The sequence below is a fragment of the Ursus maritimus genome, unplaced genomic scaffold (assembly GCF_017311325.1).
Source record: "Ursus maritimus isolate PB19 unplaced genomic scaffold, ASM1731132v1 scaffold_7, whole genome shotgun sequence".
NCBI lineage: Eukaryota > Metazoa > Chordata > Mammalia > Carnivora > Ursidae > Ursus > Ursus maritimus.
Genome location: NW_024426885.1, coordinates 28300824 through 28317246, shown reverse-complemented (window position 1 = coordinate 28317246; position 16423 = coordinate 28300824). Strand labels below are relative to the sequence as shown.

At 40.7% G+C, this 16423-nt stretch overlaps 1 protein-coding gene across 1 annotated transcript in view; it reads left to right on the top strand.

Annotated features, from left to right (window-relative positions):
- Window positions 1-16423, top strand: part of ENTPD7 (ectonucleoside triphosphate diphosphohydrolase 7) — a 39787-nt gene that overhangs the window by 17926 nt on the left and 5438 nt on the right. Inside the window, exons 6-12 of the mRNA XM_008705310.2 lie at window positions 388-491; window positions 2787-2843; window positions 4825-4958; window positions 8637-8803; window positions 11370-11694; window positions 14452-14537; window positions 15588-15749. Coding sequence (XP_008703532.1) covers window positions 388-491; window positions 2787-2843; window positions 4825-4958; window positions 8637-8803; window positions 11370-11694; window positions 14452-14537; window positions 15588-15749 — 1035 coding nt within the window. The remainder of the gene's footprint in view (window positions 1-387; window positions 492-2786; window positions 2844-4824; window positions 4959-8636; window positions 8804-11369; window positions 11695-14451; window positions 14538-15587; window positions 15750-16423) is intronic.

The following is a 16423-nucleotide window of genomic DNA, read 5'->3' as shown; positions in this document are numbered from 1 at the left end:
ATTGTGTTCCTCAGTCTAACAGCTTCCGTTCACAGTAGTTAGGAATCATGTAATTACGAAACTGTGCTTCCTGCCTCTTATACATGTTCAGCCTGTGAGAGGCACAGAACCATGGTCTCATCTTTTAACGCTATTTGAGTCGTAAAATTATAAAAAAGGAAAAGTATTACTAGTACCATGTTGCCCTTTAAGTAGGAGGATGTACTTTGGAAGCAGTTTAAACCTTTGAAATCAAAGGTCTTTTTGTACCAAAAAGAAGCAGGGCTCAACTGGTGGATGGGGTATGTGAGCAGTGAGTCGTAACAAGTCTGAGTAGAAGGTCAAGTTGAAGCTAATTGCGAGAAGGGTGTTTAACGATTAACTTTTATATTTTTTTCTTTCTTGCAGAAAGCAGCTGGCCATCTTGGCTGATCTAGTGAGAGATTTACCGCTGGAGTTTGACTTCCTCTTTTCCCAGTCTCAGGCAGAAGTGATCTCTGGGAAGCAGGAAGGTACTGGGCCTCGAGGGGCACACTGGTTTGGTTCCCGGAAGCCAACTATGGCATAGTCTTTCTGGTGGGGGTTTAGGATTACTTTATATATTTGATTTTTATTTTTCTTTGAATAACTTTCTTGATTCTGCTGTATAGGTTTTTTTTATTATTATTTATATTCTGCATTGGTATCTATTTTAGAATGCTGCTTTTAGAGGGGAGTGGGTGGGGGGACATTAAGGGTAGGGCATGTGATGTAATGAACACTGGGTGTTACATAAGACTGATGAATCACTGAACTCTACCTCTGAAACTAATCCTCTATATGTTAATTAATTGAATTTAAATTTTTAAAACATGGGAAAAAAAGAATGCTGCTTCTAGAAGTTCTATGTTTATATTTGTTTTTAACTTTGTGCTAAGTACTATGTTTATAAGAATGCATTAGTATTTAGTGATGATTCCAAATGGATATTTGGTTAGCTAATCGTAGTTTTGAAAACATACATACTTCTCTGAGTTCTACTGAGTTTGCCAAGTTCAAATGTAAAGCAAATTATTAGATTAAAGTAAGGGGAAACTTTAATTTTAGGGGGTGATCGGGATGATCACTACTTACTTTTCTTTTGTTATGGGCTCTCCCTCTGTTGCATTTACTGTGTAGTACTGATATTTCCCTAAAAGCTTGCGGTTTGGGGGTGGAGTTGAATGTGTGTTCTCATGTGGCCCCAATGTGGCTTGTATGACACATTATGTTTCCATTTCTTGAAAAAGAGAAAATCTGTGCATTCTAGTTACAGTTCACATAAGGGAAAAGATTTACCTTTTTCAATTTCAGTATTGCATTTTTCAGAATTTTCATTTGGTTCTTTTTTATATTCTATTTCTTTGTCTTTCCATTCATGCTAAGACTGTTCTTATTTCTTGATTATATCACTGCTTTAATATCTTTTTCTGATAATTCTGACATCTGTGTCTTCTTGGGGTTGGCATCTTTTCCCTTATGAGTTGATAATTTCCTGGTCCTTTTATGCCAAGTAATTTTATACTGTATCCTGGACATTTTGAATATTACATTACGAGACGCTGGGTCTTTTTTCTATCATAAGTAGAATATTGATTGTTTGTTTTAGCAGGGAGTTGACCTGGTTAGGTTCACGCCTCAAGTTCTGACCTGCCTTCTGTTGTCTGTGATTCTGTTGATTCATTTTTTTAAAACCTTGGCACTGCTATTTGGATTTGTCGCATTTGTGTGTCGCCCTGTGGCCAGTCTAGAACCTGGACATAGCCCATACAAATGGGTTGTCTAGCCAGTAGTTCAGTTCTCAGAACCTTTGGTATATTGTTTAGCGTGAGATCCACGCATGTGAGCCCGGGAATTGATACACCACTCTATTCCTTAGTCTCCGTGATCTCCCCAATACTTTCTGGTTCCCTGGGGCTCACTTTCATGGTCGTCCCGTCAGAAAGCCAGGACTTTAATTTGCCTTCTCTGCCATGCATTTCCCATGATTGTATCTGCACCCAGGGCTACTTGGTAGAGGACAGAGAGAAGAAAATAAGCAATAGAGATTTTCCCCAACTCTTGAGGCTGTAGCTCCTCTAGTCAGAGAAGAGGATTCATATCCTTCAGAGTTTCAGGTACCTGCCCAACTTCTGCCTCTACCCCTGCAGGATTGCCTGGGGTAGCAGAGAACAAATAAAGGGGAAAAAACTCAGGGGATTTTCCTCCATTCTTTCTGAACCTTTGGAGTCCCTTTTAATTCTCTTTGGACCAGAAAGCAAGGTCTTGAAGTTCTTTCTCTCCACACCTGTATGTCCTTTTGTGTTTCAAGCTGCTTTTGAGTCCAGGCCTGGCAATATTGGGGGGGGGGGAATGGGGAACTCACTACCGGTTTGATGGTACTTTAACTTCTGATCTCTGTCTCAGTGTGCCCATTATCATTTCCTTTCAGAGGTCTCACAAATCTGCTCTATACATTCCGTCTGGAGTTTACACTTGTATTCGGTGGGGAGACAGCATGGAGGTGCTTACTCCATCTCGCTCAGAACCAGAACTACCAAGAGTCACATTTTTCACTATTTGTTTTTATACATTAATCCATAGTCATCTGTAGGAAATTTAGACAATGCAAATCATTTTAAAGGGAAAAGCATCATAAGAGATTTTAAATTCGTAACACTGAGAGTGTGGAATAAAATACTGTCATCACCTTTTTCTAAGAAAAGGGGGAAAAGAGCGGACCTGGGAAGACGTGTAGACATGACATAGCAATAGAGAATTAAGCGAGGACTTTCATATTTCTTACTTAGGAGTTTATGCATGGATCGGAATCAACTTTGTTTTGGGAAGATTCGACCATGAGGATGGTGAGTAATGCTGTCATCTTACGAGAGTTCTAAGCACTGAAGGTTTATGTTATAACCTATCAGTAGAACGTAAGTGCTGTGTTTGAGTTGTTTTTCTTTCTTCTTTCATTTTTAAAAACTCTTTTAAGATGCTTCATTTTCCAGTCCTAATTTGCCTTCTTTTATTTTTTAACTTATTTTAATATGGAAAGTTGCAAACATTCACAGAAGTAGAATGAATCTCCATGAACCCAATGCCCAGACTCACTACTAATTAGTGGTTGGCCAGTTTTTGGCCCTACACTCCCTTCATACAATACAGGTTTTTTTCCTATTGGATTTTTAAGAAATATTTATTTATTTATTTATTTTGAGAGAGAGAGAAAGAGAGTGAGTGAGAGGTAGAGAGTGGGAGTGTGGAGAGGGGCAGTGTGAGAGAATCTCAAGCAGACTCCCCGCTGAGCATGGAGCCCAACACGGGACTCTGATCTCAGGACCCATGAGATCATGGCCTGAGCCAAAACCAAGAGTCAGATGCTTAACCGATTGAGCCACCCAGGCGCCCTCCCTGTTGAATTTTTCACAGCAAACCCCAGACATATCATTTTATCTTCATGTACATCAGTGTATATCTCTCACCAATGAGGAGTTTCAAAACAAATGAAATACACACAATGACATTTTTAAACTTAAAAACATTAACAATTTCTGATATTATGTAACATCCATCTACCCAGGTAGAGACTTCCCTTATTGAATAAAGAATGTTTATTTGTAGTTGTCTTGTTAAAATTAGAATCTGAATGAGGATCACATGTTACGTTTGATTGATCAGTTTTTTAATCTGAAACAGTTTCCCCCCTCCCACCTCTTTTCCTCAAATCACTCATTAAAAACGAAAACAAAAACATAACTGGGTCACTTGATGGAATGAATTGGACACATTCTTGATTTGATTGACTGCATCTTTGTGGGGTCTGCAACATGCCTCTCATCCCTCTTTATGTCCTGTCAATTGGAGATTAGAGATAGAACCTTGATTAGACACAGATTTAATTCTTTTGGCAAGAATAAATCATAAATATTGGTGCTAAGTGTTTCCTATTACATCACATCAGGAGTTTTATAATGTCTGGTTGTCTCACTTTTAGTCATGTTAAGATGATCAGGTGTTCAGGATTCAGGTATTGTCAGCCTGATCTAATCTGTTATAAAAATTCCCCATCATTATTCTTTTCGGTGCTCGAATTACACCATCCTTGGCCAGTAGGAGCACCTTTAGGTTGGCTCCCGTACCTTTTAACATCCCAACAGTCTTGTAGTCTATGTCACTTGCTTTTTGACACAGTAAGGTATTCCATGGTCATCTTGTTTTTTCTACCTTAGACCTAGCATCAGCCATTTTTTAAGGAGCCCCGGTTTCTTTTATTGGAAAATGATATTTAGTGACGGTGGATGCCAGGGGTGCTCATTGCTCCTGGATCATCGTTGCTCCTAGGCCCTTTCAGTGAACAGAGCTAGAAAATACGTATTTTTAGAAAGAGAAAAATAAATCATGATTTCATGGTGATAGTTCCAATTCATATTTAAAATGATAAGGTTATTGCTTAATATCTTTGATTTTATATTTATATGTTTTTTTTTCTTATGCTGATTATGTTCCTAAAGATATTAATATAAACATTTGCTTTATTTCATAATATATGTTTAATGGTTTAAAAATAATAATACCAATAAAATTATTATCAATAAGACTACTAAAATGCAGTTTAAGATATCTGTTTTTTTATCATTAAGGTACATTCTATAAGGGGATATAGTAAAAATGCTATGTTTTAAGTTACTTGAAAGAATTCTCTATAATATATAGTTGATACAGTTAGATTAATTTATTTCAGTTTGCTCTTTTTTTAAGGGATTTCTGTTTTGGGTTTTTTTTTTCTTTTTGATTTAATTTTGTTTTTTAATTACTAGGTCCTTTCTGTTCCCTTATTTATTTCAGAATCTGATGCCGAGGCTCCCCAGGAGTTGGCAGCAGGGCGCAGAAGGACAGTAGGGATACTGGATATGGGAGGAGCCTCTCTTCAGATTGCTTATGAAGTTCCTACCTCAACCTCTGTCCTTCCTCCAAAACAGGTATTTTACCTTTTAGGGAAATTCGGTTGCTAGAAATGTCAGTATTTGAGAAGAAGGGCACTGTCTTTGGACTTAGACCAACTTGCCTGGGTCCAAATATTTATTCAAATACTTGCTAGCTTATATTAACTTGGGTAGGTTACCTCTCTGAGCCTCACTTATAATTTAAAATTTATAACTTCCTCATATATAAAAGGAATAATAATAATAGTATCTACTTCATAAAGTTGGGAGGATGAAATGACACCATGTGTGTAAAGCACTTAACAAACTTCCCAGTATGTGATGTTTAATGTATTTTAGCAATTATAATTATACTCCCCATCTCCTAGAGCTGCCTGAAGATTAAACATAATAATACATATAAATCCCAGAGTACAGTATTTTATACATACTTGTGTTTCTAATATTCCTTACCTGACTAGAGTGTAAAGAATGTATCTCGAAGGAGAAGTTATATCATAGAGAAGAAAAAGAAATGCAGACAGTTTTTAATGATTTTTTATTATATTATGTTAGTCACCATACAGTACATCCCCGGTTTCTGATGTAAGGCTCGATGATTCATTAGTTGTGTATAACACCCAGTGCACCATGCAATACGTGCCCTCCTTACTACCCATCACCAGTCTATCCCATTCCCCCACCCCCCTCCCCTCTGAAGTCCTCAGTTTGTTTCTCATAGTCCATAGTCTCTCATGTTTCATTCCCCCTTCTGATTACCCCCCCTTTCTTTATCCCTTTCTTCCCCTACCGATCATCCTAGTTCTTATGTTCCATAGATGAGAGAAATCATATGATAGTTGTCTTTCTCTGCTTGACTTATTTCACTTAGCATTATCTCCTCCAGTGCTGTCCATGTTGTAGCAAATGTTGAGAACTCGTTCTTTCTGATAGCTGAGTAATATTCCATTGTATATATGGACCACAACTTCTTAATCCAGTCATCTGTTGAAGGGCATCTCGGCTCCTTCCACAATTTAGCTATTGTGGACATTGCTGCTATGAACATTGGGGTGCATATGGCCCTTCTCTTCACTACGACAGTTTTTAAACACCTGTTATGGGCAAAGACTGAGACATATTATACTGCCCCCCAAAGCTTCACTGATAATCTATCAGTGAAGACAGCCAGTGAAAGCAGGCAGACCACAACAGTGCTATCATTTGATCTAAACCAGGGTTTCTCATCATTGGCACTATTGACATTTTGGGCTGGATAGGTCTTTGTTGTCGCTGTCCCGTGCATAATATGATGTTTAGCAGCACCTCTGGCCTCTACCAGATGCCAGCAATGTCCCCACCCCATGTCCCCTGCTCCATGAATGGGAGTCATCCTGGCTTGCTACTTGGGTCTTGGATGATAATAGGCTTTTGCATAGTGGAGGTGGAGGAAGGCCACCTGTATGGAGGGAACAGTATGCACAGAAGCAGCAGCAAAGAGCCCAGAATGTCCAGGGAATGGTGAATAGCCTGTTGCAGTATAGGATTTTCCAGTGTAATATAGCTAAGTCTAGGAAGATAAGATGAAGTTAAATGGTGAGGAGTCTTGGGTGCCATGCTATGGAATTTCACTTTTATATCTGTAGAGAGAGGAGAACCAGCAAAAGTTTTTGAGTAGGGCAGTCATAGGGGCCTCAGTTTCATCATCTGTGAAATAATTAAATTTCTAAGGTTCTTTCCAGCTCTGTATTATGTGACTATGATATAATTGATTTTTTAGGAAAATAATTTTGGTGTCAGTAGGAGAAAGAAATGTAGGTCAGGGAACCTTGGGTGAGAAGTAATAAGGCAATGTAAGTGGAAATGGAGTGGAGGGGACAGATTTCAGGGGATTTTTGGAATTTAAAAAACCAATGTAATATAGTTATGTGGGTAGAACAGGGAGGGATGGCCAGTGATGCTGAGGTTCCCGCCTAGGTACCTGGTAGGGTAAGGAACCCAGTCACTGAGAGAGACCCCAGGGTAAAGGGTGGGTTGATGCTAAGCAAATCAGTATGGCCTGGGTGGTTTGGGTGAGAGCGTCTTTCTGGTCTCCTGCGACCAGTGAGTTCAGTTTTGAGTATGTTGAATTTGAAATATCTGAGGAACATATGTGTCTAATATCCAACAAGATTGTTAGAAATGTGGGTTTGATAATCAGCAGGGGTCTGTGCAAGGTTTGGAAATTTAGGGAACTAGGTTGTAAGACATTTTAATTTTAGTCTATATTTGTTCGTATGTTGTCAACATGTAGACTGAAGGCATGGTTCCGGTAAGAGGCACTGATCCTTAAAGTCTTAAACAAATGACTTTTTTGTTTGTGTAGATTTAGAAGGTGACACTGGTGTAGAAAGTATACTTGCAAGCAACAAATTAGATGTATGCATAGGTCTTAAAGATGGATCTTAGTGCTTGGTAAAGAAGGAAAAGAACGAGACATAACACAATAGCACTTTAAAAAATATAAATAATCCTCAGTGCCTAAAGTGTTGTTTTTTTTAACAATTCACAAAATTGTGCACGTTCACAAAGTCACCCAACCACCATGAATTCTAGAACATGTTCATTACCCCAGAGAATCCCCACATTCATTAGTAGTCACTTGCCATTCTCTCCTTGTAGCCCTGACAACCAATAATCTGCTTCACGTCTCCTGTGGATTTGCCTGTTCTGAGTATTTCACATAAATGGAATCATACAATATGTGACATCGTATGTCTGCCTCTTTCACTTAGCAAAGTGTTTTCAGGGTTCATCTCTGTTATAGCACATATCAGTCCTTCCTTTCTCTTTGTGGCTGAGTAATATTCCATTATATGACCATGCCACATTTTGTGTATGCATTCATCAGTTGATAGATTTTTGGATTTTATTTCCAGTTTTTGGCTATTATGGATAATGCTGCTGTGAACATTCACATACACACGTTTGATTAGTCATAGTTTTCACTCCTCTTGTGTATATACTTAGTGAAGTTGCCGGGCACAATAGCATCTTCATAGATTAAAAACAAATACATTCAAAACAATAATTTCATTTTACAACAGTATGTACGAACATATATTACACATTAAGCACATTAGAATGAGGATAAAAGGAAGTAAATAAATAAAACAAAAATGGGGCTTTGCATAATAATGTACCATGAACTGAGGAGTATGATTAATTCAACCTATGAACCTGAAGTTAAAAAAATAGAGCCACTTTTTCACTGGGGGTCCAGTAAAAGGGAACTTTCCCAATCCCAGTCCCTGTGATAGGGAACATGGGATCCTCTTGAATAGTTTTAGAAAAACCCATAGAATAGGTCTCATGATGATCTCCCAAATTCCTTAAATTTATTTTTATTAAAGGATTTTTTTTTCCTGATGATAAAAAGAGTATATTCTCATTTGGGAGAATTAGAAAATCAGAAAAGTATGTGCAGGAAAATGACATCATCTGTAATAATGATTCTACCTTCTGTAGAACTACAGATAATGTTGTAGTCTCTAATTTGGTATTTAGTTTCTGTACTGTTTTATGTAGGCTTGTCATTTTGTATCTTTGTTGAAAATAATGCTATAAGAATGAGAGAACGCTATAACAGATCTTAAAGAGAAGTTCTAGCACGTCAAGACTGGTGTATTAGTGATGTCATAGCTGTCAATCAGCCAAAACTAAAATTCCCTTTCTTCTCTTTACATTGTATTATAGGAAGAAGAAGCGAAGATCCTGCTGGCTGAATTCAACCTGGGCTGTGATGTGCAGCATACTGAACACGTGTATAGGGTTTATGTCACGACCTTCCTGGGTTTTGGGGGCAACTTTGCCCGGCAGCGCTATGAAGACCTTGTGCTGAATGAAACTCTTACCAAAAATAGGTACGTTTGATGTGGGGATCTGTGCCTCTGAAATAGAATGTCTTCAAGGTGCAGATACTAGGAGGAAATACTCCTATCCTACTAAGATAGATACGTTTTTGCTTCCTCCTTCTTCCTGACCACTCTTGACAATGGGGTAGTGTTGCTTAGAGACCCTCTGTTAATAGTCCCACTCAATCTAGGTGAGGGTGCATTCTGGTCTTTGCAGTTTGGACTCAAAAACTACAGTAGCTTATTGGGACCTCTTGCAGTGTCCTGTTTCAGAAATGGTGTCATAGGATAAATGAGATTAAGTTCTTTTTTTCTTTTTTAAGATTTTTAAAACATTTATTTGACAGAGAGAGAGAACAAGCAGGGGGAGCGGCAGGCAGAGGGAGAGGGAGAAGCAGGCTCCCCGCTGAGCAGGGAGCCCGATGCAGGGCTCCATCCCAGGACCCTGGGATCATGACCTGAACCGAAGGCAGATGCTTAACCAACTCAGCCACCCAGGTGCCCCAGTGAGATTAAGTTCTTAATTTACAGTGTGCTGTAACAGCTCTTAGCAGTTCCCTCTACATGGAAGACATTTGTTGAATTACAGTGGATTTGCATGTTATGTGGGAGTGAGGTCCATAGTGTGCATAAAAGATAAAAAGCATGTGAAGTCCGAATTAAGCTTTACATTGTTCTCTCATTAAGTTCAGAATAGCCAGTTTTCCCTGCAGCATGGACAGATCACGGACTCTTCATTTGAGTACCACGTGAAGTATTTAGGCTGTAATGTACAAACAGTTGTAAGATTTTTTTTTTTATTATTTAAAGTTGTATCATTATGTGCATCGAAGGAAGCATAATAGCAGAGTTTTTTTCACCATAAAATTATTTACCTCCGTTTGTTTTGCTAGAAACACTCGTTTGAAGAAGGACCAGGATAGCCTATTTGTAATAAGTTCTCCGCAGCAATTGTCTTATATTGGGACCATGTTAAAGAAAATACTGTCTCATAATTCTTTCTTGTTTTTGTGAGTCTCAACTACCAAGAGTTCACAGTATTTTGGGAGAATCCTGTTATCCCAGATGATTGACAAATGCATTAAAATCAATCAGTGTGTTTGCATTCTGAAAATACTCTCATGTCCGTACTCCTGTTGCTTGGGCTGCTGGCCCCGCGGCATTTGGAGAACAGTTAGGAGAGTTTCACACCAATTTTGTTGTGTTCCTTCTTTGTTAGCTGCTGTGCTTCCTTTTCCATTTCCTTCCTTTGTTGTTCTGATGCCCTTTTCTTTTGCTGTTTTCTGGTCAGAACCTACCAGGCTGCATCCTTCTCCTCCCATGCACTGGTATTTTCTTGCCGTGTTTCTAAGTTCCTAATTCAGAAGATTTATTCTTCATCTTGTGTAGCTGCTAATCTACTAAAGAAACCTGTGCTTCCTGGGATTTCAGAACATAATGGTTCCTTCCTCTTCTTCTTCTTCTTCTTTTTTTTTTTTTTTAGAGAGAGAGAGAGCAAGCAGGGGTGTGGTGGGGGGAGAGGGAGAGAGGGACTCTCAAGCAGGCCCCATGCCCAGTGCAGAGCCTGATGTGGGGCTCGAGCCCACGACCCTGAGATCATGACCTGAGCCGAAATCAAGAGTTGCATGCTCAACTGACTGAGCCGCCCAGGTGTCCCTAGTTCTTTCTTCTTAATATGATTTTCTGAGGTTGGTTTTTTTTTCATAGTTGGTGTCACATCCTTAAAATAGGTTCCAGTCATTCCAAAGCATTTTGTGGTGTTGCCACATTCCCACTCTCTCCTTTAGTCTTTACCTTGTGGGGGCATCTTCACCCCAGGCAGTCCACTCTTCAACACATGTCTCTTTAGGAACTGGTGAATGACTAACTGTGGTTGGCAACATTATTTGGTCTTCACTTAATTTCTGTTCTCGGCCAGATCTGTATTTCATCCCCTTAGGAATGGGAATTCTGTTGCTGGGCAAGTGCTGACTTGAAATAGCCAGAACTGTGTGACAGCCACAGTGGGGATGAAAACCTGCCCCTCCTCTCCCCGAGAGGGCCAGGCATGTCCTTCCTATTGCCAGCAGTTGTCACTGCACCACTGACATGGTCCCCTCCTCAGGAGCCTGTCCCAGGCCTTCCCTCTTTACCTCCTCCCGGGTGTTTTGTTAAACGTAAGAACCTCACTCGGTATGTGAGATCTCGACACTTTTAAGAGGCCAGTGGAAATGAAGACTAGATGGAGGCCAGCAGATTAACATTTCCAGTTTCACTCTACACTGGGAGATGGACATGTGGACTGAACAGTTGAACAAAGCTTGATCACTGCCATATTTCTCTCCTTTTCTTCCTTCTTTCCTCCCTCCCCTCCCTTTCCTTTCCCTTTCCTTCTACTGAATTGCATTTGCTTAAGGTAAATTTTGCTGTGTTACGACTGCATGCTAAAGCTCCAGTCTTGTTTCTCGGGATGCCATGTAAAACAAGATGATCTGTGAAGCGCATTCTTAGACCAAGTTTCTTAAACTCTAGGCATTTCTTAGAAGAGGTTGAGTACATTAGTGATGTGTTTTGTGTGTTTTTGTCATTGTGACAGGTTGCTGGGCCAGAAGACAGGTCTGAGTCCCAACAATCCATATCTGGATCCCTGCCTGCCGGTGGGCCTCACAGATGTGGTGGAGAGGAACAGCCAGGTGCTGCACATCCGGGGAAGAGGAGACTGGGCGTCTTGCGGGGCGATGCTGAGCCCCCTGCTGGCTCGTTCCAACACCAGCCAGGCCTCGCTGAATGGCATCTACCAGTCGCCGATTGACTTCAACAACAGCGAGTTCTACGGTTTCTCTGAGTTTTTTTACTGTACAGAGGATGTGTTACGCATCGGTGGCCACTATCACGGGCCCACATTTGCCAAGGCTGCCCAGGTAAATTATTTGTAATAAAGATGACTCGTGCCAGCTGCGGCCATTTAGTGGCTGTCTAACTTTGTGCCACATGCTGTGCAAAGAGCTTCGCATGCCTGATCTCACTGGATTCTTCGCAAGGGCCCTATGAGCCCTCATTTTATAGATGAGAAAGTGGACTCAGAAGTTAAGGAACCCACTGTGCTGGACTGCTCATTAAGCTTAGGTTTCCATGCATGTCGGGATCACCTAAATTATCACCCTAGTCCAAAGTTGTGGTGGTGGCTAACAGTTTTTCCTCTCGTTTTCCAATAATCTTTTTTAATGTTTGTGGCCAGAGTGTCATCCCTAGATATTTTTCCCCTTACTGCGTATTCTCAGTTGCAATGTGCTTTTGGAGACGATGTCACACAGGTGGGCAAGTGCACTTTCATTTTCTTGGTTTGAGTCATTAGGAGGCCAGAATGGTATATAGGGTCACTTGGAATATTAGAAAGATGTTGGGAAAAGCAATGTCAGTGGAAGTATTATTTAAAACTAAAATGCAGAAGAAATAAAAATTCATTTAGAGCACATCCAGGACATTAGCAGCTTATAGGCTTAAATCATTAGTTACCTGAACAGGTAAAAGTTTAGCTAGCTTTCTATAGCTCCTTCTTTTTTTTTAAAAGATTTATTTATTTTAGAGAGAGTGAGCAGGTAAGCGGGGGGGGGGGGGGGAGGGAGGCAGAGGGAGAGTATAGCTCCTTTAATTTTTTTTTTTTTAAGATTTTATTTATGAGGGAGAGAATCTCAAGCAGACTCCACACTGAGCAAGGAGCCCAGTGTGGGGCTCGATCCCACAACCCCAATATCATGACCTGAGCTGAAACCAAGAGTGATGTTCAACAGCTGAGCCACCCAGGCGCCCAATCTCCTTTAATTTAGATTCCTTTCTGAAGTTTTGCCTATCTTTCTGATCTCTCTTTTAGCATAGAAATTAATGGGAAGAATCTGTCCTTTCTTATATTTTTTATTCTTTCCTTTCTGCTTTGTTACAGTTCTCTAGGGTTCTCTGGAAAGAAGACTTGCAATTTAATAATACTGTGGGGTGCCTGGGTGGCAGTCAGTTAAGCATCCGACTCTTGGTTTCAGCTCAGGTCCTAGTATCAGGGTCATGAGATCAAGCCCCGAGTCAGGCTCTGTGCTCAGCATGGAGTCATGAGATTCTCCCTCTCCCTTTGCCCCTCCCACTTGTGCTGTCTCTGAAATAAATGAATAAATCTTTAAAAAAATATATCTGTAGTATGTATAATATTCTGTTCCCTAAAGGCAGTCCCTAAGAAATATTGAGGGGGCGCCTGGGTGGCTCAGTCGGTTAAGCATCTGCCTTCAGCTCAGGTTATGATCCCGGGGTCCTGGAATCGAGTCCCACATTGGGCTCTCTGCTCAGCAGGGAGTCTGCTTGTCCCTCTCCCTCCACCCCCCACAATGTGCTCTCTCTCTCTCAAATAAATAAAATCTTAAAAAAAAAAAGAAACATTGAGGAAAACCTGGTTTGTATTTGTTCTTTCTTCTCCAGCCTCCAGGAATACACTCATATTCCTTTTCCTTTCCAGCATCCAGGGCTCCCTAAATGTCCATGGCCCCCATCTTTCTCTCATTTTAAAACTTCTTCAGATTCTATTCCCTTGAACACCAAAGGGCTCAAGTTACTGCTTACCCAGGTTGCTAGGGCTTAATATGTTCTCTTTCCCAGGTAAAAGAGATCATTTTGTTCTCCCTCTTTTTTCTACTTTGACTCAACTGTTACTTTCCCAGTTATACCTTCCCTAGCAACCATATCCACAACTGCAGCCCTTCCCAATATATTACGTTTCCCTTTCCTGTTTTAATTTTCCTGTGAGGGGCGCCTGGGTGGCTTAGTCCTTAAGCGTCTGCCTTTGGCTCAGGGCGTGATCCCGGAGTTCTGAGATCGAGCCCCACATCGGGCTGTTCCGCTGGGAGCCTGCTTCTCCCTCTCCCACTCCCCCTGCTTGTGTTCCCTCTCTCGCTGGCTGTCTCTCTCAAACAAATAAATAAAATCTTAAAAAATAATAATAGTTTTCCTGTGAGCGCTTATATCATCTAACACACTATACGTATGTGTATATGTATGTACGTATGTGCATGTTGTATGTATGTATGCACGTGTATGTATTTGGTTACCATCTGTCTCTTACCACTAGAACGTAAGCTTCATGAGGACAGAAAGTTTTGTCTGTTTTGTTCACTGCTAGATCTCCCTGGCACTCAGAATAGCACCTGGCACAAAGGAGACATTCAGGAAACGTTAATTTACTGATCATACCAAAAGGAATGATTCCTTTGGGGAAAACTACAACATGGAGACAGGTAGAATTTTGGTAGAATTTGGTGGTAGAATTTTGACCATTCTGTACCATCTACTTTACCTGCTCATGTTAGTCTGACATAGAGTAGAATGAGGCTCCCTTTGGCTTTGATGTTGCTCTTCCTGGTCCTAACCTTTTCCCTGCCTGAAGCCGAGGAGGCTCAGGAGCCATGTTGGGCTGGCTTTGTACTGGACTTGAGGTGATGGGAATAAAAAGGAGACCTCCAACAGCCTGCATTTTGGCACTTGTGTTGCACAGTGTCCAGTGAATGAAGCTGGTGGTTCTGTTTTCCTTTGTCAACTGGTAGTCCACGAGTAACTTTAGACATGGAGCAGCTGTGACTGTAGGGAAGTTACAGCGTTTGGCTTTCATTTCACGTTGCACCATTTCTGTGTGGTTGTTCCAGGATTACTGTGGCATGGCCTGGTCAGTACTGACTCAGAGATTCAAGAACGGCCTCTTTTCATCACATGCAGATGAGCATCGACTCAAGTAAGTAACTCCCTTTTCTCCCCTAGGTGTGGCCTGAAAATGTAGATGGCAGATTATAATGAGGGAGAGAGACCAAGTAAGCGCACAGATGGGATTTTATGTTGAAGGAGAATTTGATTATTTTAGATTTTGGTTTTCTGAGCCATAGGGACCAAAACAGTGAGCCAGTTTAGCAAAGTCAATGAAAACCAAGGTCACCGAAAAGTTCTCTTAGTGGCTTGAAATCAAAAGTGGTGGGTTTTTTAAATTAAAATATGGAACATGCAGAAAGGTAGAAACAAAAGTAACATAAACCTCACCCAGCTTCAACAAATGCCAATATTTTGCCAGTTTGGTTCATCGGTCCTCCCATTTTTATAAGCATTTGTAAAATATCTTAATCATAAACAAAAATAGAACAGTATCATGAACTCTGATGTGCTGTCACCCTGCTTCTCTACCAGTGGTTATCAACTTCTGCCCAATCTTGTTGCATCTATTTTCCCACCGTTCTACTCCCCTCTTAACACAGCTGGGTTATTTTGAAAGCAAATCCCAGACATCATGTCAGTAGACTTGTAGATACTTCAGCAGGCTCCTTGAAGATAAGGACTCATAAAAAGAAAAAAGGGGGCACCTGGGTGGCTCAGTTGGTTAAGCATCCAACTCTCTGATTTTGGCTCAGGTTGTGATCCCAGGGTTGTGAGATTGAGCCCTACGTCGGGCTCCATGCTGGGCATGGAGCCTGCTTGAGATTCTCTCTCTTCTTCTCCATCTGCCTCTCCACCACCCTGTCTTGCTCTCTTAAGAAAGGAAGGAAGGGAGGAAGGGTGGAAGGAAGGAAAGAAGGAAGGCGGGAAACAGTCACGATATTATTACTGATTAAAGCAATTTTCACTTTTGTGGTAAACCCTAAGATAAAGTAGGCTTAGGTTTGGCTCCACCTAGAGGCGAGGAAGGTGAAGTGGAGAGAGAACTGTCTTTTTTTGGCATCCACTAGGAGTATATAGAAAGCATTAGAATTCTTTTTTTCCTTATTCTTCTTTAAAAATATATTATTTTGTCACACAGATATCAGTGTTTTAAATCAGCGTGGATGTACCAAGTCCTTCATGAAGGATTCCACTTTCCCTATGACTACCCGCACCTGCAGACAGCCCAGCTGGTATATGACCGAGAGGTTCAGTGGACACTGGGAGCCATTCTGTATAAAACAAGATTCTTACCACTCAGGTAAAGTGAACTGAACTGGCATCTTGAGATCAGAGGATGTTGGTTGGTTTCTCAGAATAGGTTTCTTAAGTGACCTCTCTCCCTCAGAAAAGCATCCAAACTAACTCCCTTTTTTACTACCCCATGAACTATTATTACTACCCAGGCATGTGGAAACAGGAAGAAGGTTGAGAATTTAATCCGTAGTCTGTTCTTTAGCTTTACAATTTCAGGAATTCAGTTTTATTTGTTTATCCATAACAATTCAGTCTTTAGGATTGAGCTGTTACTTAACCAGTTCTAAGATACCGAGTGATAAACTAAAATGCCATTCTTCAGTTACTGGAGAAAACATCAGACTAGAGAACTGGGGTAGGCTGTGTGTATAGAGCAGTCTCTCCTAGTGGGTAGAGTCAGTCTAGAGATCATGTCATTGATTTAGAAGGCTTTTTGGCGGGCCAGAATTAGAGCCCAGCACAGGAGATGCGCTTAGGGGGGTACTGTCTTCAAGCTGTGATAACCTGATGTCTTGCTCTATGTACCATTAGATATTTGGGATAATTTTTAGATTCTCTCTCCCTTGGATTATTTCAGATAAATTAAAATGAGTTTTTAATCTTTGCTGCCTGTTTCTCTAACCTCAGAAGGCAGGCGGCAGAGAGAGGGGAGAGAAGCGGGGAGCTGGAGAGTATGCT